This window comes from Thalassophryne amazonica, chromosome 18 (genome assembly GCF_902500255.1).
Source record: "Thalassophryne amazonica chromosome 18, fThaAma1.1, whole genome shotgun sequence".
Lineage (NCBI taxonomy): Eukaryota > Metazoa > Chordata > Actinopteri > Batrachoidiformes > Batrachoididae > Thalassophryne > Thalassophryne amazonica.
This window is the reverse complement of record NC_047120.1, coordinates 52,095,616-52,123,329: the sequence shown is the minus strand read 5'-3', so window position 1 is coordinate 52,123,329 and position 27,714 is coordinate 52,095,616. Positions and strand designations below refer to the sequence as shown.

The 27,714-nt window shown below is 43.5% G+C and overlaps 1 protein-coding gene across 1 annotated transcript in view; it reads right to left on the bottom strand.

Moving 5' to 3' along the window:
- Positions 1 to 5,846: 5,846 nt before the first annotated feature.
- Positions 5,847 to 27,714, bottom strand: part of LOC117531522 (transmembrane protease serine 9-like) — a 33,474-nt gene continuing 11,606 nt past the window's right edge. The window contains exons 6-7 of the mRNA XM_034194636.1: positions 19,420 to 19,571; positions 5,847 to 7,477 (exon numbers count right to left, since the gene is read on the bottom strand). Of these exons, the coding sequence (XP_034050527.1) occupies positions 6,539 to 7,477; positions 19,420 to 19,571 (1,091 nt within the window). The 3' untranslated portion in view covers positions 5,847 to 6,538. The remainder of the gene's footprint in view (positions 7,478 to 19,419; positions 19,572 to 27,714) is intronic.

Below are 27,714 nucleotides of genomic sequence, written 5' to 3'. Positions count from 1 at the left end.
GGCAAGTTTAGCTGTGAACTTAGTGTTGGTGTCGTAATGTTCAAAAGGAGTTTTTTTCTCTCAGTGAGAAAAGAAACCTCATTCATGATTTTACCTCATGTACTGTATGTAAGGTGACAAGATGGCGCCTGTGCTTGGCAACGCCACTGCTCTCGTCCTCCTTCATAGATTGTTATTGTTTGTTTTTATATTGAATGTGGTCATAACAGTTCAAGTATCTTATGGTCACGTCTCTGCTCTCCGGAGTTACGATCGTGGCTCTCTTTTTGCCATAAAAGAGTCGATGGAGTCCTTTTTTAGTGACTGGGGAGTACAGTCAAACTTTTCCTCCACCGTTTATCTTTCCACCGGACTCAACCGAGTGCTTGCTGCTGTTTCGAGCTCCAGGCAGGAGGAAGAGGCGGATGAAGCGAGGCGTTCGATCTGGTGTCCAAGTGAGGCGCAGACGGGTTTTGCGCCTGCGGACCGCTATGCTGGATCACCGGTGTTTACGGGCGATTCCTCTCCTCGAGGCGCGCTGTGGTGTCGGTGTGTCCTCGTCGCCCTCTACCGGGGTCTTAGCGGCCGGTGTTCCGGAGCCGGGACTGCTGGAGAGTTCCGCCTTTGTGTCTTCCAGTGTCTGCACCTGCCGGCCGGCGTGTGGCTTCCAGACGTAAATGGAGACCGCGTAGCCACGTCCCGTGTCTTTGTCCAATCCTGCTGTGCCCGGCCGATGTGAAGACTGTGACGTCACCCTCGTCTCGGATGGGTCTGTTGAACTTTTTATCAGGCATAACTTGGATTTTTTTTTCCTCACGGAGACATGGCAGAGAGAAGGGGAGTTTAATTATTTAAATGAACTCTGTCCTGATGGATGCTCTGTTTTTGGGATGCCTTGCCCCTCTCGTCGAGGAGTAGGTCTCGAGGTGGTCTTTAGGAACAGTTTCACTTGCAAAGTGATGAACACTCAAACCTTCCCCTCCTTTGAATCACAGGTGTTTAAAGTTGGTTCTGCTGACTTTTTATTGTGTGCTGATTTATCGCCCTCCTGGACACACTGCTGTCTTTTTAAAGGACTTTAGTGACTTTATCATCAATAATAAAGTTGGAAAACGTTTTAATTATTGGTGATTTTAATATTCATGTTGATGACAGCACTTCTTCCACTGCAATGGAACTTTTAACATTGACTGAGACTTTTTGAGCAGCATGTTTCTGGTCCCACTCATCAGAAAGGTCACACTCTTGACTTGGTTTTCTCTCTTGGCCTTAATGTTGCCAACCTCTGTATAGAGGATGTTCACATGAGTGACCATTGGTGTGTTTTATTTGATTTTTCTTTCACTCCTGAGCCTGTGCGATCTGAGATTAGGTCTCAGAGGCGCATCATCACTGAGAACACTGCAGCTGGTTTCTCAGCCAGGCCTGTTTGACACTATCAGCTCTATTGTGGGTCCTGTTGATCCATTAACACCTGTATCCTGCAAAGCTGACAGCAATGGTTTCCTTAAATTTTTTGTCTGCAAAATTCAGGACATCAAAGCTAATCTCCCCTTGCACACATACGGTGTCCCTGTTGTTGCTGAGCCTGCTCCCCGTACATGGTCCTTTTTTAATCCTGTAACACAGGCTGATATTTCAACTTTGATAACCAGGATGAAGCCCTCTGTATGTCCTTCTGATGTTCTACTGTGTAGACATCTTGTTAATGTGTTTGATGTCATTAGCCCCTGGGTTACCAAGTTGATAAATGTCTCCATGTCTTCTGGTGTATTCCCCAGCTCTTTTAAACATGCATTTGTGGAACCACTTCTCAAAAAGTCTAATCTGGACCCTTCTGATCTGAAAAATGTCCGACCTATCTCCAAACTTCCATTCCAGTCCAAAGTCTTGGAGAAGGTGGTTTATGATCAGCTAATTTCCTTCTTAGTGACTTCTAACATGTTTGACACCTATCAGTCTGGTTTCCGCAGGCATCACTCTACAGAAACTGCCCTACTCAAAGTATCTAGTGATATTTTGATGTCTGTGGATTGAGGAAAATGCACCGTTCTAGTCCTATTAGACCTCTCCTCCGCATTTGACACTGTCAATCATAAAATCCTTCAAACAAGACTACGCAATTCGGTTGGTTTGTCAGGGACTGTTCTGGCTTTAGTGTCACTGCAAATCAGATCATTTCTGTCTCTGCCAGTTTGACGTGTGGTGTACCCCAGGGTTCTGTTTTGGGGCCAATTTTGTTTTTGCTTTATGTTTTCCCCTTGGGAAAGATTATCCAGGAGTTCGTTGATGTTTCTTATCATTTATTTGCTGATGACATCCAAAATTACTGCTCATTTAAAGCCCCTGAGATCCAGATATTAGACTCTCTACTGAACTGCCTTGAGAAAATAAAACAATGGTTCGGTGCAAATTCGCTGCAGTTAAATTCGGATAAAATCGAGGTGCTGGTTGTTGCCCCCAATGATGTCATTCCGGGGATTAAACAGTATAGGTCTCTTGAGCTCATCTGCAAAATCTGGCCTGAGAAACCTAGGTGTTATCTTTGATAAAGATATGTCATTTGAGCATCATTCCAAGCAGCTAACCAAAAACTGTTTCTACCAGTTGAGGAGGATTTCCAAACTCAGATCAGTTGTTTCAAAAGATGATCTTGAGTTGATTCTTCATGGCTTTGTATCTTCTCGTTTGGACTACTGCAACAGTTTGTTTTCATGTCTGAACAAAAAGGAGCTGTCCCGTCTGCAGCAGGTCCAAAATTCTGCAGCAAGGCTGCTGTCTCGCTCAAGCAAAAGGACTCATATCTCTCCTATTTTAAAGTCTCTTCATTGGCTCCCAGTGTTGTTGCGTTTCCATTTTAAGATCCTAGTGTTGACTTTTAGAGCTTTGCACAGCCAGGCTCCCGCCTACATTAGAGACCTGTTATGTGTCTACGCTCCCGCTCGGAGACTGAGGTCAGTGGATCAGAACCTTCTGAGGGTCCCTCGTACCCACTTTAAGACCCGAGGAGATCGCTCCTTCCAGGCCGTTGCACCAAGGCTCTGGAATGATCTCCCTTTGTCTCTTTGTTCGCTGGACTCTGTCGATGTTTTTAAGAGCAAATTTAAAACCCATCTGTTTCTCCAGGCATCCGTCCTTAGTATTGAGAGGGCTGTTTTATGACCACTGTGTGCGTCTTAGAGTTATTTTATTGTGATGTACATTGTCTTTTATTCTCAGTATTTTTATTTGGTTTTTTTTTTTTTTGTGAAGCACCTTGTGACTTTCCTTGTCTGTGAAAGGTGCTATATAAATAAATATTACTTACTTACTTACTCATTCCTCAGCTCAAACAAACGCTTGAGGACGAGTCCTCTTGAGAGCCATCTCACCTCAGTGTGATAGAGCAGCTGGACATGATCTGCTTCCATGCCCTCACAAAGCTTAGAAAAACATCTGGAGTTCACAGAATTTTTTTTATGAAGTTGATGGTTTTCACACTTACATCCATCACCTCGTGGACCTCTGGTGAGATCTCTTTTGCTGCAAGGTTTTCACGGTGAAGAAAACAGTGAGTCCATTTAGTTTCTGGTGCATGATCAAGCATCTGTCTGATGACACCACCATGTTTGCCAGTCATTGACGCTGCACAACCAGGTCTCACGTCAAGTCGTGATTCAGCAGCACGAAATATACATTAATCTGTTGGTTCGTGATATTGCGATGAAAAGGGCCTCACGAATTCATTCTACTTCATTCCATGATGGCTGCATGAAATTAAAAGTGAAGCGGCGGGGGGGTCGGGTGGTTAAGGTTAGGGTGGGGGGAAGGCATAGGGTTAGGAATAGTGAGTTTAAAGAAAACACTGTCACGAAAATTTGACTCATTTCGTCACAGGAGCACAAAAAAAAACAAAAAAACAAAACAAACAAAAAAAAAAAACGTGAGACTGGGCTGCGATGCACCGTCACTGCACACTCCAACACAGTTCTGTCTGTCCAGGCCATTCTCAGTGAAGTAGTGATTGATGCATCGGAAACATTCCTCAGCTGTACCTCAAGTTGGTAGCTCTCCACAAAAAAGTGTGTCCTCATGCAAACTCCTGTCCCAGCGATAGCAAACAAAAACCAGCAACAGTGCAGCATTTGTGACGTCAGTAGACTTGTCCAGGTGCAAAGAGAAAAACTGGCTATTTGTTATTCTCTCCAGAAGCTGATGATGTACGTCTGATGCCACGTCAATAATACGGCGACTCACAGTATCATTTGAGAGTGAGACGGTCATCAGCTTCTTGGCAGCAGTCTCCCCTATCATCTCACGCAACATATCCACAGCGGCAGGTAGAACCAATTCCTCTGCTATGGTGAACGCCTTCTTATTCTGCGCCACACGTCTGGCTATGATGTAGCTTGCTTTTAAAGCACATTTAGAGCCGCCAGTCAGTGACACAATAGATCTTTTCTGCATCTGTAGCCCATTTTCTTTTCTCTTGAAAAAAAATCCACCAGTTTCCCAACTAGCTTTGGATGTTTGGTTTCGAGGTGGCTTCAGTGCTTCGTTAGAGTTAACCAACACTCAACACTCTGGGCTCTCGGCTCTGCCTCGCTACCTCCGTTCACAAAGCCAAACTTAATAAAGTCAGGGTTGTACTTGCGCATAAATTTCGCCTTTGAAGAGGGGTGGCATCACTTCCATCTTCATTTTTTTCATTTTAAAAACTTTTAACTTCAAAATTTGCAACTGGCTTCTTCTGCTGCTTAATGGAGTGTGTTCAACAACTGAATGATGCCTCACTGCCCCCAAGAGGTGAGATGCTGCAATGCGGTCCCGCGGCCCTCACGGCCCACAGGTGCAGAACTGAAAGTTTTTTGCGGTCCAGTAGTTGACCCCATGGTTGAGAATAGCTGCATTAAGCCTGGGTCCCCCCGAATAATAAGCCATGAATAATGAGCCATGCATGGGTGTGTCAGCGATTACTCCATCACGTATCCACTATGAAGGTGTCTCTATGTGCCTCTCTGTACCGCGCATGTGCCACGTAGCAGCCTCTAGTGAGCCACGACCAACCTGTCATTAGAGCCTCGAAAGGCTCACATCAGCCCCACTAAGCCGCGTCGTGCTGTGATAGCACCATGATAACGCAATGTTGGCGCATGTTTAGGCATGGGTTTGGTCCAAACCTCCAGCCCTCCCACACCTGGTCCCCTTAAAGTGTGGGTTTTCAATTCACAGATTCACAGCAGCATTTAAAGATGTCACATATTTTAAATGCAGTCTAAAAATAGAGGCTCCAGTACAGACCCGTGGTTGTGCGCTGTGCACCAGGCTGGTGTCCACCTGTAATGCACCAGACCAGCTAGAACCGAACCAAGGGTTCCTGGACAACCGCCTCTGTGCTCCTTGCTGGCTCTGTGGCTCACTGGCTTTATTTCTTCTGCGGCTCTAAACACACACACCATGATCCCACTTTTAACTTTATGTTTGTCTGTTAATTTCTGCAAAAACTCTCTTTTTGCACGCGCGCGCGCTACTGTTCTTCATTCATGGAGCTGCTTCTGTGCTCCTTCTCACTGGCTTCCTTTCCATCCATGGCTTGCTGGCTTTATTTTTCCCTGGCTTAAAACACAGTTATTTTCACACTGTGATCCCACTTTTAACTTTGTGTTCGTCCATTTATTTGTGCAAAATCGCTCCTTTGCGCGCGATGCCATTCTGCATACAAAATGAGGTGGCCGTGTTAATTATATACACCTGTGGATCACTTTCAATATATATATATATATATATATATATATATATATATATATATATATATATATATATATATATATATATATATATATATATATATATATATAGATATATAGATAGATATATTTATATCTTTATTTCTGCCGCAGCTTAGAAGTCACCGTAATACAAATTTTAACTTTGTGTTATGTTTAAAAAATCGCTCTTTTGCGCGCTCTCCTTCTGTGTGGCTGCACAGCTCTGTGCGGCTTTTAGTGGCTTCACTGAAATTATTCCTTCCGCGGCTTTAAACACACATCCACTTTAACACAGTCATCCAAATTTTGACTTTGGGTTCGTCCATTATTGACGTCCATTAAAATCACAGAAAATGATTTGGCAAAAAATGATTAATCCGCTACAATGTAATTATTTTATATACAGTGTCCAGCGCACAGAGCAGGTGGAATTGTGTGTGCAAGAGGGCAGCCACTCCAAAAATAGCCTCTCATTTTCTGCGTAGCTGGGTGGCGCACAGAAAATTGGCTTTTAGCAGCCTCGTAAGCACCACACACATGCCTCTAAGTCATCATAATAACTCCTACACAAACTGGCCCATGCTGTTGTTGCTAAATTTTGAACATCTTGAAATTAGCGCCACGTTAGAGCCTCGTTAACTGAAGATAATGCCTCTAAGAGCCATTCAGAGCCACCATTCTCCCATGATAGTTGAAGAAACCCTCTCACAGCAAAGAAAACATGCTGCATGGCTCATTATTCATCCTTCATTATTCGGTGGGACCCAGGCTTAATGTGAAACAAGTTGTTAATGTTGGAAATTAGAAGTGCATTATTTCCAACAATGATAAATGTAGGGCAGGAACGCTGATGTGATCATGACAAACAGGCCTATTGGAGACACTGTTGTGGCTGCTGATGTAGTGGTTCCCGTAGTCATTGTGGTTCCCGCTGTCGTCGCGGTTCCCGCTGTCGTCGCGGTTCCCGCAGTTGTCACGGTTCCCACAGTCATTGTTCCCATTGTTGTTGCGGTTCCCACAGTCATTGTTCCCATTGTTGTTGCAGTTCCCGCAGTCATCATGGTTCCCGCAGTCGTCGTGGTTCCCGCAGTCGTCGTGGTTCCCGCAGCCATTGTTCCCATTGTTGTTGTGGATCCCACTGTCGGTGTGGTTCCCGCAGTCGTGGTTCCCGCAGTCGTTGTGGGTCCCGCAGTCGTAGTTCCCGCAGTCGTTGTGGGTCCCACAGTCGTTGTGGTTCCCATTGTCGTAGTTCCCGTAGTCGTTGTGGTTCCCGCCGTCGTTGTGGTTCCCACAGCCGGTGTGGTTCCCTCATTCGGTGTGGTTCCCACAGTCTTTGTGGTTCCCATTGTCATGGTTCCCACAGTCTTTGTGGTTCCCATTGTCATGGTTCCCACAGGTGTTGTGGGTCCCGCAGTCGTAGTTCCCGCAGTCGTTGTGGGTCCCACAGTCGTTGTGGTTCCCATTGTCGTAGTTCCCGTAGTCGTTGTGGTTCCCGCCGTCGTTGCGGTTCCCGTCATTATAGGTGTTGCTGTAGAACACACAAAGCTGCTGTCTGGATCTGTACCACTGGAAGTGAATGTCTTGAAGGTTACATTCGCTCCTCCGATTTGATCTGTGATCCAAGACTGAAAAAACGATATTCTGCCATAGCCGTCAGGGAAACCCAAAGCACAAGGTATCCCAAAACTGGTGATGCCTGCCTGGATCCACACCGAGTCTTGTTTGCATTGCAGAGGGCCACCTGAGTCCCCCTGCAACAGGACATAGAAAAAACAAGTTGTAGATTGTAAATACTTTTCTTTGCATCATTTGTTTGTTTTAAAATGTCATTTTATTTCCTCCTTTATTTGATGAAATGCACACACACACACAAAAAAAAACACACTTCAGAGCAGAGAAAACATGCAAACTCCAAACAGACACATAGGATCTTCATGCCATTATGAAGTAGGATCCTCAGTAAGACTGTCACCTTCACATCATTACATTCTGGAAGATCAGGTCTCAACTGTGGCATCAGATTGGTGCCAAAACCACTCATGTAAAACATGCATTCATTTCACACGTGTAGATATTAACTGCGCTCAGAGGAAACTGTTCCTCGAGTGAGGACAAAAGTGCTGTGCGAGCGTGGAGGAATATATGTGACCAGCGCACCCCACCCTCTCAAAGTTGATTTCTGCTCGCACACAGTGGTGTGTGACTTTCTGCTTTCTCACTCCAAACTTGGGTGATTGGTCATTTCTGAATAGCAAGTATTGATTGACAGCCCTCCTCTCTGCATCTCCTTTGTTTTTGCAGACTTCTGTCTCATAGGAGGGCTGTTAATCAAATCTTGCTTTTCAGAAACAACAAATCACAGCACAGCTAGTACCAACGTCATTACTCCTTAATGCCATACAGTGGTCGAGCTATGAGGCAGAGGTCTTGAAATGAGAAGCAGGTTTGTCTTATGGTTTTGATTTATAAATCTAATTATTCCAGATAAAATAACTACGAGGTCTGTGAGAAAAGTAACGTACCTTTTTATTTTTTTCAAAAACTATATGGATTTGAATCACGTGCGATTACATCAGCCAACTTTGAACCCTCGTGCGCATGCGTGAGTTTTTTCATGCCTGTCGGTTACGTCATTCGCCTGTGGGCAGGCTTTGAGTGAGGAGTGGTCCACCCCTCCCGTCGGAATCCCTTTGTCTGACAACTTGCTGAGAGACTGGCGCTTTGCTTTATCAAAATTTTTTCAGAACCTGTGAGGCAGATCGAAGTGGACACCATTCGAGAAATTCAGCTGGTTTTCGGTGAAAATTTTATCGGCTGATGAGAGATTATGGAGTGTTACTGTCGCTTTAAGGATTTCCCACGAAGCGGGACGTCGAGCAGTGCTCCGAGGCGCCGTCGTCAGCCTGTTTCGAGCTGAAAACCTCCAAATTTAAGCCTCTGTTGACCAAGGACGTCGTGAGAGATCAGAGAACTTTCAGAAGAGGTCGGGATCAGCAGTTTATCCGGACATTCCACTGTTTAAAGGAGATTTTGTAATGAAAGACGTGCAGACGGATTGGCGCGTTGGCAGGCAGACGGCGCAGCGCGCCGCCACAGGAAAAACACCTCCGTGTTGATAACATTTGTAAAAACCAGGCGGCTTTTGATGGCTTTCAGTAGAGTGAGTATCTGAGAAATTGTTTAACAGCTGGACATGTTCCAACTTGTCCTTAAGGCTTCCAACGGAGGTGTTTTTCCTGTGGCGGCATGCCGCGCTTGCTGCCTGCCGATGCGCCAATCCATCCGCACGTCTTTCATTACAAAATCTCCTTTAAACAGTGGAATGTCCGGATAAACTGCTGATCCCGACCTCTTCTGAAAGTTCTCTGTTCTCTCATGACGTCCTGGGTCAACAGAGGCTTAAATTTGGAGGTTTTCAGCTCGAAACAGGCTGACGACGGCACCTCGAAGCGCGGCGCGATGTCCCGCTCCGTGGGAAGTCCTTAAAGCGACAGTAACACTCCATAATCTCTCATCAGCCGTTAAAATTTTCACCGAAAACCAGCTGAATTTCTTAAATGGTGTCCACTTCGATCTGCCTCACAGGTTCTGAAAAAATTTTGATAAAGTAAAGCGCCAGTCTCTCAGCAAGTTGTTAGACAAAGGAATTCCGACGGGAGGGGTGGACCACTCCTCACTCAAAGCCTGCCCACAGGCGAATGACGTAACCGACAGGCGTGAAAACACTCTTGCATGCCCACGAGGGTTCAAGCTTGTCTGATGTAATTGCACGTGATTCAAATCCATATAGTTTTTGAAAAAAATAAAAAGGTCCGTTACTTTTCTCACAGACCTTGTACATTAATGTAAACTCTTAAAATGTACAAAGTGGATATACGAGGTCTGTTAGAAAAGTATCGTACCTTTTTATTTTTTTCAAAAACTATATGGATTTGATACATATGTTTTTACGTCAGCCAAGCTTGAACCTTCGTGTGCATGCGTGAGTTTTTCCACGCCTGTCGGTTGCGTCATTCGCCTGTGGGCAGGCTTTGAGTGAGCACTGCTCCACCCCTCTTGTCGTTTCATTGCGAGGAAATGGCGGAATGATTTGGGCTTTTTTTCCCATCAGAATGTTTTCAGAAACTGTTAGAGACAGGCAGCTGGAAACCATTCGAAAAAATTTATCTGGCTTTCGGTGAAAATTTTACAGGCTTCACAGAGAATAAGGAGTGTTACTACAGCTTTAAGGACGGCCCACAATGGCGCACGGTGCGCCGTGCCACCATCGAGAGGCAGAAACCACCACATAATTTCTAAATGGATCGCTGTGTGGAGCCGCGACCATTGTGTGCAATTTCTCTGGTTATCACAAGAGCTGGACATCAGCCATTTTCCGGCAGATTTCACTTGTAACAAGAGATTTTGTCATGGAAAGCCGTGCGGAGGCTTCGCGCGTCACGACCGATTCGCTGATGAAGTGAGACAAAGGAACACCTCCGTTTCGGAGTGTTAGGACAAGTTGGGACATGCCCAGCTCTCCACAATTTCTCATACTCACTCGACTGGTAAGCACTGAAAGCCGAGATAGGCATGTCCCAACTTGTCCTCTGGCACTCCGAAACGGAGGTGTTCCTTTGTCTTGCTTCATCAGTGAATCGGTCGTGACGCGCAAAGCCTCCGCGCGGCTTTCCATGACAAAATCTCTTGTTAAAAGTGAAATCTGCCAGAAAATGGCTGATGTCCAGCTCTTGTGATAACCAGAGAAATTGCACACGATGGTCCCGGCTCCACACAGCAATCCGTTTAGAAATGATGCGGTGGTTTCTGCCTTTTGATGGTGGCTCGGAGCGCGGCGCGCCGTACGCCATTGTGGGCCGTCCTTAAAGCTGTAGTAACACTCCTTATTCTCTGTGAAGCCCGTAAAATTTTCACAGAAAGCCAGATAAATTTTTTGAATGGTTTCCAGCTACCTGTCTCTAACAGTTTCTGAAAAAATTCTGATGGAAAAAAAGCCCAAATCATTCCGCCATCTCCTCGCAATGAAACAACGAAGAGAGGGGTAGAGCAGTGCTCCCTCAAAGCCTGCCCACAGGCGAATGACGCAACCGACAGGCGTGGAAAAACTCACGCATGCACTCGAAGGTTCAAGCTTGACTGACGTAAAAACATATGAATCAAATCCATATAGTTTTTAAAAAAATAAAAAAGTACGATACTTTTCTAACAGACCTCGTATAACACATATCTGTTAGTTTTAAAATAATGCACTAATTCTGAAGATTTGAACATTAACACACAGATGCACAAGGGAATTCTGGGTAAACTTAACCTCCGCTCATACTGATTGGTTAATTCAGGCTACTTAAAAACCAACACAAGTGAATCAATTTAACATGTGTGTTGGTGTTTACAAATGTGCTTTTGTAAAATATGTCATTTTTTTCATTTGTGTAAAAAAATAAAGGCATTTGCAAAACCGAAAAGTCTGTTAAGTTGTGATTCAGGCCGTGTGATGTAACCGGCGTCAAAATGCATATAATACTGCCATCTACTGGTGACACGTTATATCACAGTGTTGTCGAATGCAGGATTTTAAAATTATCTGTAGGTTTCCAAAACCTGAGAGACCACACACATGGAGATTAAAAAAAATTATAGATCTGACAGGTTTGGTTTTACAGTGTGTGGTGTGCAGACACACAGTATAAACAACACACCTGCCCAACACACCAGCCACAGTAGTGATCTGATATTTAGCTGTGATCTGGGTCTCTGTGTCGCAGGTTTGTGGCCGTCACCACAATTCAGTTTTTGGGTGTTCTTAAGAGGATTAGCACTACGGTGTTCTAGATTAGGGTATGGATGCTCACTAATTAGACAACAGACTGTTGCTGTCACTGTCATGTGTGGTTGTTTGTCATGGTATGTCATATGGTTGGGGCCCCGTCTCCTCGGTGTCTCACGTCACAGTTATTGTCTTCACCACTTGTCTCTTGTTCTTGTCTGTCTTTGTGTTGTTTTGGTGGTCGGCCCTTCCTGATAGAAGTTGTCGTTGAGTAGGATGTTGTAGGCTGATCGGGAAGGGCGGATGGGGGTCACACACACACACACACCACATTCACTCATGCACTACATACCTTCTGTCTTGCAAGAATAAATTGCATATATGGGTATTAATGTTCATAAATGGTTCTGCCAGTGTGGCACTTACCATTACTATATATGCAGACAGGGGGAAAAAAAACACAGTATAAACAACACATACCACACACGAACAGATTTCACACACGAACATTGCCAGGTCAGACAGGAAATCTCACAAAAGAGATTAAACGCAACTTCAGAGTAAACAAACAGAGATAGTTTGTGGGCTATTTCCAACAGAGGAAAAAAACCGAAACAAATAGAAAAGGCATTCTTTAAAGGAGTAGAGACAGGGTGACCTCTGGACTTTCTGTTAAGCCGTTTTGATTTTAGATTTCGCTCCGTGCATTCATTACCTCGCTTTCTGAATGGCTGCACGTCACATTCAGCAGGCTGCGTGCTCGTTTGTGGTTGGAGGACACCACACATGCTGCGTCACATATGCTGTCCTTCCGAGCAGATCACAGCACTCTTAACACACCACACACAGCAGGAATATCTGATAAGATTATCTTTAGGGTCATCATGATTGCTGGGGCATCCTTAAGATTGCCAGAAGGGGAAGATCGGGTCCGATATCGGTCTAATTATCTTGCTGTGTGAACCAGGCTTAACAGATCCATTGTTATGACACCTCACGGGGCGACTGATTTATCCGTTGTTATGACACCGCATGGCGCAACTAACCGATCAGATGTTATGACGCCTCATGGAGCGACTGATTGATGCGCCTTTCATTCTATTAGAAGCTTTGCCAGTGTTCAAAATTGGCTTGTTAGCAGCTGAATGTCAAAACTGAAAGTTATTGATTATCGGTTAGCTGTAGCCTCCAACCTCTCTGGGAACAATCGCCTTATCATGGTGGAGAGGTTTGTGTGCCGCTATGAACCTGAGAGCTGTGTTGTCTGGAGCCTTTGTGCTCCTGGTAGGGTCTCCCATGGCAAATTGGTCTCAGGCAAGAGGCCAGACTAAGAATGGATCACAAGACACCATGATAGAACTAGGCAGAGGAAATGTGACCCAGCCCGGAGGAAGCCCGGGGCCCTCATCTGGAGCCAGGCCTGGATGTAGGGCCTGTCAGGGAGCGCCTGGTGGTTGGGCTTGCCACAGAGCCCAGTCAGGCACAGGCTGAAAAGGTAAAGTGGACCGTCCATCACCACCCTGTGGGCTCACCATCCGCAGGGGGAACCACTGGTGTCGGGTGCGCTGTCCTTTGGGTGGCAATGAAAGTCAAGGGCCTCGATGGACCAGACCTGGGCAACAGGGGCTAGCTCTGGGGGTCTGGAACGTCACCTTACTGTGGGGGAAGGAGCCGGGGCTTCTGTGGGAGGTGGAGCGATACCAGTTAGATCTGGTGGCCCTCGCCTCCACGCACAGCCTCGGCTCCAAAACCACTCTCCTTGATAGGGGTTGGACCTTATTCTTCTCTGGAGTTGCCCAGGGGGTGAGGCGCCGGGCGGGTGTGGGGATACTCACGAGTCCCCGGCTGAGTGCTGTTACATTGGAGTTTACTCCAGTAGACGAGAGGGTCACCTCCCTGCGTCTTCGGGTGGCGAGGGGGAAAACGCTGACTGTTGTTTGTGCATAGGCACAGAACAGCATTTTGGAGTATTCGGCCTTCTTAGAGTCCCTGAATGGAGTACTGTATGGGGCTCCAGTGGGGGACTCCATTGTTCTGCTGGGGGACTTCAATGCACACGTGGGCAATGACAGAGACACCTGGAGAGGTATGATTGGGAGGAACAACCTCCCTGATCTAAACTCAAATGGTTGTTTGTTATTAGATTTCTGTGCTAGTCACGGACTGTCCATAACGAACACCATATTTGAACATAAGGATGCTCATAAGTGTACATGGTACCAGAGCACCCTAGGCCGAAGATCGATGATCAATTTTGTGATCGTATCATCTGATTTGAGGCCACATGTTCTGGACACTCAGGTGAAGAGAGGGGCAGAGCTGTCAACTGATCACCATCTGATGGTGAGTTGGATCAGAGGGTGGGGGAGGATTTTTGACAGACCTGGTAAGCCCAAATGAGTAGTGTGGGTGAACTGGGAACGTCTGGAGGAGCCCACTGTCCGACAGATCTTCAACTCACACCTCCGGCAAGAGCTTCTCTAGCATCCCTGTGGAGGTTGGGGGCATTGAACCAGAATTGGCAATGTTCAAAGCTTCCATTGCTGAAGCTGCAGCAGGGAGCTGTGGCCTGAAGGTCTTCGGTGCCTCAAGGGGCGGCAACCCTCAAATACCGTGGTGGACACTGGTGGTCAGGGAAGCCGTCTGACTGAAGAAGGAGTCCTTCCAGGATATATTATTTCAGAGGACTCCAGAGGCAGTTGCAAGGTACTGACAGGCCTGAACGGCAGCAGCCTCTGCTGTGGGGAAGGCAAAGCAGCGGGTGTGGGAGGAGTTAGGAGCAACCATGGAGAAGGACTTTCGGTCGGCACCAAGGTGCTTCTGGCGGACCGTGAGGCACCTCAGGAGGGGAAAACAGAGTCCCATACTTCCTGTAGACAGCTTGGATAGGACTCTGTTGACCCCAACTGAGGATGTAATCCAGCTTTGGAAGGAACACTTTGAGGAACTCCTGCATCAGACCGGAGTGCCCTTTATAGTAGGGGCAGAGCTGGAAGCTGATAGAGGATTTTCATCAATTTCCCTGGTGGAAGTCACTGAGGTAGTCAAACAACTCTGCAGTGGCAAGGCCCCGGAGGTTGATGAGATCGGTCCAGAAATGCTGAAGGCTCTGGGTGTGGAGGGATTGTCTTGGATGAGACGTCTCTTCAACATTGCATTGAGGTCTGGGACAGCGCCTAAGGAATGGCAAACTGGGGTGGTGGTCTCCATATTTAAAAAGGGGGACCAGAGAGTGTGTGCCAACTACAGGGGTATCACACTTCTCGGTCTCCCTGGTAAAGTTTACTCCAGGGTGCTGGAAAGGTGAGTTTGGCCAATAGTCGAACCTCTGATTGAAGAGGAACAATGTGGGTTCCGTCCTGGTTGTGGAACAATTGACTCTTTACTCTCACAAGGATCCTGGAGGGTGCCTGGGAGTATGCCCACCCCGTCTACATGTGTTTTGTGGACTTGGAGAAGGTGTACGATCGGGTACCCTGGTGCTGCGGGAGTATGGAGTGAGGGCGTCCCTTCTCAGGGCCATCCAATCTCTGTACTCGCAAAGCAAGAGCTGTGTTCAGGTGCTCGGCAGTAAGTCGGACTTGTTTCCGGTTGAGGTTGGCCTCTGCCAGGCCTGCATCTTGTCACCAATCCTGCTTGTGATATTCATGAACAGGATATTGAGGCGTAGTCGGGGGGAGGAGGGTTTCCAGTTTGGTGGGCTCAGGGTCTCATCACTGCTTTTTGGAGATGATGTGGTCCTGTTGGCTTCATCGGCCGGTGACCTCCAACACTCACTGGATCGGTTCGCAGCCAGGTGTGAAGCAGTTGGGATGAGGATCAGCACCTCTAAATCTGAGGCCATGGTTTTCAGAAGGAAACCGATGGATCGCCTACTCCGGGTAGGGAATACGGCCTTGCCCCTAGTGATGGAGTTCAAGTACCTCGGGGTCTTGTTCACGAGTGAGGGGATGATGGAGCATGAGATTGGCCGGAGAATCGGCGCAGCAGGGGTGGTCTACCGTATTCGCTACCGTACTGTTGTGACAAAAAGGGAGCTGACCCAAAAGGTGAAGCTCTCGATCTACTGGTCAATCTTCATTCCTACTCTCACCTATGGTGATGAGGGTTGGGTCATGAGCGAAGGAACTAGATCGCGGGTACAAGCAGCCGAAATATGCTTCCTCAGGAGGGTGGCTGGTATCTCCCTTAGAGATAGGGTGAGAAGTTCGGTCATCCGTGGGGAGCTCAGAGTAGAGTCGCTGCTCCTTCGCATTGAAAAGAGCCAGCTGAGGTGGTTTGGGCATCTGGTAAGGATGCCTCCTGGGTGTCTCCCTAGGGAGGTGTTCCAGGCACGTCCATCTGGGAGGAGACCCCAGGGAAGACCCAGGACTAGGTGGAGAGATTATATCTCCACATTGGTCTGGGAACGCTTCGGGATCCCCCAGTCAGAGGTGGTCAATGTGGCACGGGAAAGGGAAGCTGTTGCCCCCGCGACCCGAACCTGGAAAAGCGGTTGAAGATCAATCAATTTCAATCAATTTTATTTATATAGCGCCAAATCACAACAAACAGTTGCCCCAAGGCGCTTTATATTGTAAGGCAAGGCCATACAATAATTACGTAAAAACCCCAACGGTCAAAATGACCCCCTGTGAGCAAGCACTTGGCAAGATGAATGAGATGAGTGAGTGAGTGTTGCTTCCAATAAGTTTTTAGGAAGTTTATCGGTTTAGCATTATAAAAGATAACTTTTCAGTTTGCTGATTAGCAGTTATCTAAGCTAACTTTTTGGTTTGCTGTGCCCACCACTGGCCCAAACCCTCCCCCATGTTTTTGAGCCAGAGAGCAAAATCCACTTTGAGAGGGTGGGGGCACGCTGGTCACATATATTCCTTCTCGCACACAGCACCTTTTCCTCGCTCGAGGAGCAGTTTCCTCTGAGTGTGCATGTGTAGTTAATATCTACCCGTGTGAAATAATATAACATGCCTGAATACATGTTTTACACAAGAGTGGTTTTGGCACCAATCTCACGCCATACTCAACTCGTAAAATAACCTGTTGAGCAACACAATCGAGCACCCCAAAGTTGTTTAAAAGAAGCAATAAGTATTTCCAGCCTTTTCAATAATAGGCGGTGGACAGCAATTTGAAGGCTTACCACCGGCAAAATGAAAGGAACAAAATCAGGCCCTTTAAATATCACGCATATTTAATGAGGTACTGTTGTACATTTTGCTTGTTTTTGTGAATGGTAAATGTTCCAATGCAGCTTTTTGCTGTTTAGCGTACAAGTGAAGGATTACAGCTCTGTGCACACACGTAATCAAGCATGAAACAGCTCAGTCCACTGTTGCTATTGAAAGCCAGAAATGTCACAAAATGTGTCCAATGTCCAATTAATGTGTCCAAGTCGATCTTTGACCAGAAAAAAACATTCACGTTGATTCCTGAAGACTAAAATATTTTTGAAATAGTTGATCGGTAAGGCGGTTTTGTGGTTAGCACTGTGCCAGGTTCATTTCCAGTGTTCTTCCATGAGTTGTAGGCTATAAACTTCCCTCTGATGAATACTTTAAGAGCATCCCACACCGTGGATAATCTCTCTGTTGTTCCTTTATTTAATTCCTAAAATATTCTTATATCTTCCCCAAGTTTTATGGCAAAATGATCATCCTGTAACAAACTTATCTTCATTCTCCATCATCCACCCTTTTAGCCAATGGCCACTGACACTGGCTACTGGCTACTGCCATCATTCATGGCAGTATGAACAGTATTTGCCGCCCGCCAAACATTGGCTAAAAGTGCTGAATCCACTTAACAAATAGAATTTTCATTTTTCAAATTGCCTTTTTCTTTACAAATGAAAAATGACATATTTACAAATACAGATTTATTTGTAAAACCCACTACACGTTTCAGTAAGTTGTGTTGTCAGGAAACTAATTTACACATAATGTACTGCATAATGTGTCTAAACACTAAAACTTTCAAAATTAGTGCATTACTTTAAAACTACGACATATAGCTGATATTTTCACTTAATAAACAACAGACGTGACGTTAATTTAAATAACTTGTCCAGAACTGGTTTGTTTAAAATTTTAACCATGAGTCAAAACTGTATGCCTGTGAATGACTTGGGTGATATGGAGCAGGTCTGTATGGTGTGAAGAGAAGTCTGTATGGTGTGAAGAGAAATTGTCTTTATTTTCCCTGCCTTCTGCTCTGGTCACCAGGTCTCTTTTGCTGAGAGAAGGCTGATCTGATACAAAAGCGCTTTCTTGTCATTGTGTCAATACTGAAAGTTATCGGTTTAACTTTTCTTTGCAACTTCCGCTAAATTTTTTAGGGGTTTTTAGGGCCGGCAATCACCTTATTATTGCTTCTGTTTTTCTTGCTGATTAATGCTGGCAAATTATACAGTATTGCTTGTCTTTCTGATGCCCGATTCTGTTTTTTCTCTCTGTTTAAGGTGCAGCTCCATCCAGAGATGGGCGTTGTATTTGTGCTGGCGACCTTCCTGTCCTGTGCACAACAGCATTTCCTGTATATTCCTTTTGTGAATTGTTCTGTAAATTGTTCTGTAATTTATGTCTGTAGCATGGCCCAAGCAGAGGGTCACCCCTTTGACTCTGGTCTGCTTGAGGTTTCTTCTTCAGAGGGAGTTTTTCCTTACCACTCTTGCTCTGGGGGTTAGTAAGGTTAGACCTTACTTGTGTGAAGCGCCTTGAGGCAACTCTGTTGTGATTTGGTGCTATATAAATGAAAATAAATTGAAATTGTTTATCGGTTTACCTTTATAAAAGTTACGTTTTCAGTTAGCGGATTAATTGTTATCACAGCTAACGTTTTGGTTATCTGTGCCTACCACTGCATGTGTTTGTTCATGTGTCTGTCCTATGATGGACTGGCGTTCTGTCCGAGCTGTACCCTGCCTCTTTTCACCCAGTGACGGTAGAGATACGCTGCAGAAACCCACCCACCCACCAGACTCTTAACTGGAAAAAGTGGGAAGACAGTGAATGAAGGAACAGCTGATTGATAGATCAAATAATTCTTAGTACTGGATATTTGAAAAGTACAGAACAGCAGACCAAAAGGTAAAAAAAGAAAAAAAAAATCCTTTGTTTTTTCTCATGTTGTATCATATCAGTAATGCAAGTGGATTGACACATAAATTAAACTACTGGGCAGTGGTGGGCTCAGCTAACCAAAAGGTTAGCTTCAATAACAGCTAAACAGCTAACTGAAAAGTTATCTTTTTATTTATTTATTGCTTCCAATACACTTACAACTACTAACAAGCTGATTTTGAGTTTTAACACCACAATCGCTTCTGGCAGCATCAAAAGCAACCACAGACCCAAACATGGTTAATTTAAATAACTTGTCCGAAATTAGTTTGGTTAGAATTTTAACCATAAGTTAAAACTGTATGCCTCTGTATGACTTGGGTGATATTGTCAGGATATTAGTATGGGGTTGAAAGAATTTGTGTGTGTGTGTGTGTGTGTGTGTGTGTGTGTGTGTGTGTGTGTGTGTGTGTGTGTGTGTGTGTGTGTGTGTGTGTGTGTGTGTGTGTGTGTGTGTGTGTGTGTGTGGCTGGCTAGTTCTTCTTTGATTGTAGAAGATAGAGTGGTTTCTCCTGGAACCAACTCTTCGCTATTTGCAGAAACTAAAACTGCATATCTACTGTAACACATTTAACAGGTAGGTACTCAACTGATTTTAGACTTCATAAAGGTTGGCAACTGTTAGCTTTGTTCAAAAATATGTTAGTGGTTTAAAGTTTATCAGACCAAAAATTATCATAAGATAATTAGTCTGCTGATGGTTTTCAGAGTTATCTGGAAAGATAATCCGATAATGAAAACATTAGCTTCAATGGTTAGTGGGTTAGCGGAACTGTGCCCACCACTGCTAGTGGGTTTTACTCACCCTACATGCTCCTTCACCCCTTGTTTGTCCTGCACATATTACGTCTTCAGGGAGGTTGACATGTATTATGGGGTGAAGGCTGCAGTTGCACTGATTATTTCCAATCACAGGAACCTGAACCTCCTGCAGTGGAAAAGGTGACGGCAGTGGCTCTGTGGGAGAGAAATTTTCAAAATGAATCATTTTACCATGGATAAATTAATTCTCATTTTATCAGACAGTGGCAATTTGCTTTTTACAAACATATATGATACATACAAGAATCATATAATCAACTCAAAAGAGAATTCCACCAAGCTTGAATTCTCTTTTGGAAAGTGTTGGATCAACCTTATTTTGTTTAAAGGACCATTTCTAATAATTTACAACAATAAGAAAGTTAAGTCTTGATGAGCTTATATGAAGGCAACAATATTCACTGTTGATGACATCTTGAGTTGAAACGAAGCTCTAGAACAGAGGTGGGCAACTTGTTCCAGAAAGGGCCAAGAGGGTGCAGGTTTTCTTTGCAGCCACTGACTCCACCAGGTGATTTCACTGATTAACTGATTCCATCTGCTCAAAGTGATATTAATCAGTGAAATTACCTGGTGGAGTCAGTGGCTGCAAAGAAAACCTGCACCCTCTTGGCCCTTTCTGGAACATGTTGCCCACCACTGCTCTAGAATTCCCTCAGTTGTGCAGCAGAAACATTGTTTTCTATCAAAATGGTAGAACTGGACAGGGTGGGAGCCACTGGGAAAAATTCAGACTTCTGTGTACAGCACTCACAGTACCTGTATATTGGCTGGCTATGATGTCCAGTAACAACTTGAGCATCCCATGAATTCTCAGGATGCCCCAGAGAGCAACCTGATCAACTGAATTCAATGACTTATGGAAATCAATGTAGGCTACAAAGAAGTGCTGCCAATGTCCTCACAGAGCTAAGTATGTGGTTTATGGTTGCCTTCCCTAACTTTCATTAGAATTTATTCCAGGGTGGGCCCAAGTTTTTCGCCCATTTTAAACAATATTGGGTATAAACTATAGCGATTGTTACAGTTGAAAACAAAATGGAATGGAAATGGAAAGTTAATAGGACAAATATTTTTGGAGAAATTAGCGATTTTAGCTAACCAGTAAATGATGGCTGTTGTGGTAAAATGCACCATAGGAATTTGGGGTTTTGAGGTTTTAAATGTTCCTGTTGTAGTTCATGTTAGTTTAACAGTGTTGTTCGTGTTATTGATTAATTGTGTTTTTGTAGGTCAATTGGTTTAGTCAGTTTAGCTAAGTGCCATGTTGCCGTTACCATGCACCTGCTTGCGGCACAATATGGAAAAGATATTAAGCTCTACTTATGTGTGTGTGCGTGCATACATGCATGCGTGCATGGACAAAATGTGGAAAGTTGACATTTGCTGTTTGGTATGCTTATGTATTTTGGGTAAAGGATAAACGCTACAAAAACAGAACGTTGATAGGTCAAATATTTTTGGAGAAAGTACGGATATTAGTTAATGTCGCTAATTTGATGCTGGACGAAGGGGGGGGGGGGATAAATCATCTTTATATTAAAAGCGTGCGTACGTGATTTTACATACACAATATCACCATTTCCCTCAAATATTGTTCACAAACCAGTCTAAATCTGTGATAGTGAGCACTTCTCCTTTGCTGAGATAATCCATCCCACCTCACAGGTGTGCCATATCAAGATGCTGATTAGACACCATGATTAGTGCACAGGTGTGCCTTAGACTGCCCACAATAAAAGGCCACTCTGAAAGGTGCAGTTTTATCACACAGCACAATGCCACAGATGTCGCAAGATTTGAGGGAGCGTGCAATTGGCTTGCTGACAGCAGGAATGTCAACCAGAGCTGTTGCTCGTGTATTGAATGTTCATTTCTCACCATAAGCCGTCTCCAAAGGCGTTTCAGAGAATTTGGCAGTACATCCAACCAGCCTCACAACCGCAGACCACGTGTAACCACACCAGCCCAGGACCTCCACATCCAGCATGTTCACCTCCAAGATCGTCTGAGACCAGCCAATCAGACAGCTGCTGAAACAATTGGTTTGCATATTTCTGCATAAACTGTCAGAAACCGTCTCAGGGAAGCTCATCTGCATGCTCGTCGTCCTCATCGGGGTCTCGACCTGACTCCAGTTCGTCGTTGTAACCGACTTGAGTGGGCAAATGCTCACATTCGCTGGCGTTTGGCACGTTGGAGAGGTGTTCTCTTCACGGATGAATCCCGGTTCACACTGTCCAGGGCAGATGGCAGACAGCGTGTGTGGCGTCGTGTGGGTGAGCGGTTTTCTGATGTCAATGTTGTGGATCGAGTGGCCCATGGTGGCGGTGGGGTTATGGTATGGGCAGACGTCTGTTATGGACGAAGAACACAGGTGCATTTTATTGATGGCATTTTGAATGCACAGAGATACCGTGACGAGATCCTGAGGCCCATTGTTGTGCCATACATCCAAGAACATCACCTCATGTTGCAGCAGGATAATGCATGGCCCCATGTTGCAAGGATCTGTACACAATTCTTGGAAGCTGAAAATGTCCCAGTTCTTGCATGGGCGGCATACTCACCGGACATGTCACCCATTGAGCATGTTTGCTCTGGACCGGCGTATACGACAGCGTGTACCAGTTCCTGCCAATATCCAGCAACTTCGCACAGCCATTGAAGAGGAGTGGACCAACATTCCACAGGCCACAATTGACAACCTGATCAACTCTATGCGAAGGAGATGTGTTGCACTGCATGAGGCAAATGGTGGTCACACCAAATACTGACTGGTATCCCCCCCAATAAAACAAAACTGCACCTTTCAGAGTGGCCTTTTATTGTGGGCAGTCTAAGGCATACCTGTGCACTAATCATGGTGTCTAATCAGCATCTTGATATGGCACACCTGTGAGGTGGGATGGATTATCTCAGCAAAGAAGTGCTCACTATCACAGATTTAGACTGGTTTGTGAACAATATTTGAGGGAAATGGTGATATTGTGTATGTGGAAAAAGTTTTAGATCTTTGAGTTCATCTCATACAAAATGGGAGCAAAACCAAAAGTGTTGCATTTATATTTTTGTTGAGTGTAAGTACATAATATAATTGTAAATACATGTAAAAAAAAAAAATACATGGATGACACAAGAAAGTGGTCCATTGTGGTCAATTATTTAAAAATCAAATGGCAAAATATAATAATAATAATCATAATCAGAATTGAAATGATGCTTAAAATTGAAAGATTGTATTGTAAAAAGGGGCAGAAAATATAACACTTGTTCTTCTCTCGGCTCCTTTTCATTCAGTGTCTTGTAATGTACTCATTTCTGCTTTTTTGCTTTTAAATGAATGAAATAAATATAAAAAAATAATTAAATAAATAAATAAATAAATTAGAGTGTACATAATAACAAGAACTTAAACAATTTATAAATACATTAAGACAGGAAATTAATATAAAAAATTACATAATTAACTTAAAAAAAAAAGAGGCCGAGTTCTTCCAAAAGTTGAGGTCTAAGGTGTAAGGTTCTAAAAACATTCTAGACTCACAGGCCATTCCAACTTTTTATAGAAACTTTGCATAATTTATTAACACCCTTGAAAAATGTCACTTACCTATTTTATAATCACTACCCTTTCTAGAGCCTGTGGATCCCCACGGGCAACACGCAAGTCTACCTTTTTATAGAAACCCTTTTGCAATTGCATCCTAGAATTTAAGAAAAACAAGATGGAGACAGCTAAAAAAAAACAATAAATTGTTCTCCTGAGGAACAAGATTATATTTCACTCACTAATCATTGCTGCTCTTTTCTAATGCAGCCATTATAGAAAGGCTTTGACATACACATTACTTAAACACATTTTAAAGAGACAGATTTTCTACAGCTTTTACTTAATTCAGTAACAAATGAAAATCTACTAGGCTAAATAATAAAAAAAAAAAACATTTTGTTTGACTTTTTTGCAAGCTTTTATTTGCTGCCATTTTCACAAATCTACACACAGTAGCTTTAATCTGAACAGCAGAGCTGCATCAGACACTTTAACACCGTGAGACAGAGTGTAAATGCAGGCTTTTCTTTCCATTAAAAGTTTAATTGTTATTCATGCCAGATGCATTTACGAGTACTTTGCAGCATGTTTATTATTTATGTTTTGACACAACGTGTCTTCTTAATCACGCAGTCTTTAAAAACACAAATGTAGTTCAATACGTGGTTCCTAGATTTTGCTTGCTGGTGGCCTTTATTTATGCTCAAACATACAGCAGGCTGACCCCCTGTCCCCCTCCTCCTCCTGCAAAAAAACAGACGTAGACGACTCCCTGATGGCAACCAGGAGAAAAACAAAAAAACCTTTTTTGAACATGATGCATCAGACGTTGCATTCCAGGGATGGTGCAAATATTATATCTTGCATCCAGCCTTGATTTAAAAAAAAAAAAAAATTAACTTCGATAACAGATAATCAGATAACTGAAACGATATCTTTGATAAAGATAAAACAATAAACCACCCAAAAATGTATCAGAAATTTCAGATAACAAATTCCAGTACTGTCTCTGGTACATTTGCAATTACTAATAAACTGTATTTGAGTTTTAACACCACGATCGCTTCTGGTAGCATCAAAAGCGACAACAGACCCAAACAATGAGCCCGCACTTCTGTCTTTGAACTTCTTGCCCCCTGCTGGAAGCTCTTGTTTACTACACGGCTTCCAGCACAGAAGCAAGCTGAGACAAGCCAACACCCAACACTCTACCCAATCACAACACTCCAGTCAGGCGGAAGTCTTAGAAAATAAAGCAGTGCTGACTTATGGTTTTGATTTATAAATAACATTAATACCAATAGAATAACTCCTTCACTTTCACTTTGTGTCCCTCATGGGGCAACCAGTTCTGCAGCCTGAGAATACATCAAAAGCACATGACACACAGAACACACACCAGTACCATTACCATGGTGCAGCATCACAAACAATTACAGTCCAAACATTAAAATACAGTCCATTAAAATGATTCCAGTTTTAACTCCTTCCTTGGCCTGCGTTCAGAGCAGCAATGGCTGCAGGAACAAAAGAGAACTTAAATCTGTTACCCTTCACAGAGGGAAACCTGAGCCGTGAGCCAGAAGGTAAATATTGAAAATCACTAAAAAGAGGGTGAGCAGAGTTCGACAATATACTCAATGCTTTCCTCTTTACTTGTCTGTGGTATAGGTCACACAACGTACTCTGTGGTACTCCCAGTACCTTTCCACAGGCCTTCACTATTTTAACCAGTGAATTTTTAGCCTTAAGACTGAGATTCCCATACCAGCACAACATAGAAAAGGTTAAAACAGACTCAATACAAGATTTGTAAAAAAGAATCATAATAGTCTTATTCACTAGAAAATAAGACAATTTACGAAGACAGAACAAATATTGTTGACCCTTTTTACACAACATGTCAGTATTAACATTAAAGTTTAGCTTGTGATCAATTATAGTCCCCAGATACTTATAAGTTTCCATAGACTCCACCTGCTGGCCCTTAATGAAGGTAGCCTGAGCTGGTGTGAGCTGTCGTCGGAAGTCCACAGACATATCTTTTGTTTTAGCCACGTTTAATTGTAAATATGACTTATCACACCACTTTACAAAATCTTCCACCACCGGCCCATGATTATTCTCATGATTATGTAAGAGACTAACAATGACAGTATCGTCTGCAAATTTCAAAATAAAACGATTTTCGTGATGGCTTTGACAATCATTAGTGTACAATATGTACAGAAGTAGCGAAAGGACAGCCCTGAGGAGATCCTGTTGAGGACATAGGGTGTCTGACATGCACCCATTTACTCTGACTCTCTGTGATCGGTCTGTTAAAAAATCTAAAATCCAACCAGCAATATTAAAATCTACAGAAAAATTATTCACAAGTTTGTCAATTAAAATGTGAGGTTGGATAGTATTAAAAGCAGATGAAAAGTCAAGAAATAAAAGTTTGGCATGTGCTTTGTTGCCCTCAAGGTGTTTAAAAACAAGATTTAAAAGTGTGGCAGTAGCATCCTCCACTCCACAGCCAGCCCTATAGGCAAACTGGAAGGGATCTAGTAATGACTCTACATGTGAAAGCAATTCACGTTTCATAAGTCTTTCAAATGCCTTCATAACAAGAGATGTCTAAATTAATGTCACTCCATTAATGTCAGTTCTGTCATTTGTACAAAGTTAAAATATAACATATCTTTTAATGTTGAATAATGCACTAATTCTGAGGTTTTGTAACAAACACAGACAGATTGCAAAGGATTCTGGGCAAAATGTGCCTCTGCTAAACATTGATTGGTTCAGTCATTCATTATGTAAACCAACACGTTAATGTGGCGTGTGGCGTGTGTTGGTGTTTACAGATAAATGTGCTTTTGTAAAATATTCCATTTTTTTATTTGTAAAAACAGGCATTTTTACGGAGCCCTGGAAGTTGTCATCGCAAAATGTTTTGCATGTGGAGAGAATGTGCACTCATTTTATTATATTGTGCCATGCGCATGTTTTATGATGTGCGCACATTTTATTATATAATTGTGCACAAGTTTTATTATATTGTAAAACGTGCACTCAATATTGTCTTGACACAAATGTTGGCTTTACACTGTGCGAGTTTTGGCACTTTTTCAGATGATTTTTCATTCGTGCGAGAATTTTTTGGACTGAGTTTCAGGTTATTTGCGCGTCCTGCATCGTGTAGTGTACATGGAGTAACAAGCTGCGTTTAATATCTCACGACTACCTCCTGATCGCTGATCGTATGGTCGAATGAAAATCAAACATTTTTGATATTATTCTGGTTAGCTGTCGTGAGGGTATCCTGCTGCTGAAGAGCTACAAGCATCCAACCACTCACACTGTGCATGTGTGTGCAAACACCACAGAGCTGTCTAGTAATGTTTTTTTGTTGTTGTTGTTTTGTTTTTAAACTTTAATGTCTCCCATCGAGAGTTTTTGGAAATTAAGTTTGAAAAAAAAGCTTACGTCTTGCTTCTGGAAGCACAAGTCCGACCTGTGGTTTTTTAACATACAATGTGTGTGAGAACATAAATCAGGCGCTCTGAACTTTTACACCGTGCAGTTCTGTGGTACAGTTTGAACTGAAACCGAGTACAGTGATTAAAAATATCATACAGTGTCAGCCCAGCTTCAGGACGAATACTGCCATGAACACTACTGGCCAGTAGATGGCAGTAGAGACCGTGAAAAATTGCCAAAACAAAATTCCAGATAATCCATGTCTGCTACATTTAAGATGCGTGGAATTTAACAAACGCAAATACAATAACAACGTCTATAAACCCAGAGAATATAGTCACAAGAGTTTTAGGCACTAGAGTTTAATGCTGTTGTGTCTGAAATGCATTTGTCTTTTCGTGAACGTACTGAGATTACCCTATCCTACCCATAATGCACTGCTGGGCACAGCATGTGCTCACAAAAACCTTAAAAATTAGTGCATTACTTTAAAACTAAAACATATATCTGATATTTTCACTTTATAAAACTTCAGATGTGACAGTAATTTTAAATAACTTGTCCAAAATTAGTTTGGTTAAAATTTGAACCATAAGTTAAAAATGTATGCCTCTGGATGACTTGGGTCATCCAGAGGCCATCCTGCCAGCATATCAGTATGGTGTTAAAAAATATATATATATATTTATTGTGAGTTCTCAGTTTCTCATAGAAGCAGCTCTCTTCTGTTTGCAGAGGGTAGAACTATACATCTGTTAGGACACTTTTAACAGGTAGGTGCTCAGTGATTTTCAATTTTAAAAATGTTTGTCACTGTTAAGCTTTGTTTACTATGTTATCGGTCTAAAAGTTATCGGACAAAAATTTATCAGAAGATAATTAGTCCAATAATGATTTTTAAAGTTATCTAAAAAGATAATCCGGAGGTAGGGATGCACCCTGGGAAGGATGCCCATCTGTCGCAGGGCCAAAAATAGACAAACAAACACATTCATGTCTATGGTCAATTTAAAGTTTCCAATTCATCTAAGGGCCCTGTCCTACTGGCGTTTAGGAGGATTTGCGCGTGAAATGAGGAGACAAAAGCTGAGCGTCCGCAACAAAGGTGGGCGGAAATGACAAATGTCCCGGGGTGGATCAGCGAATACATGAGGAAGAAAAGCGGATATAACAGGGAACAGAAGCGAAGGCGACCGCAGAGGCGCCCCCATGAGGGGCACAGCGGCCGTGATGCACTCGCTTCATCCGTGCCCACTC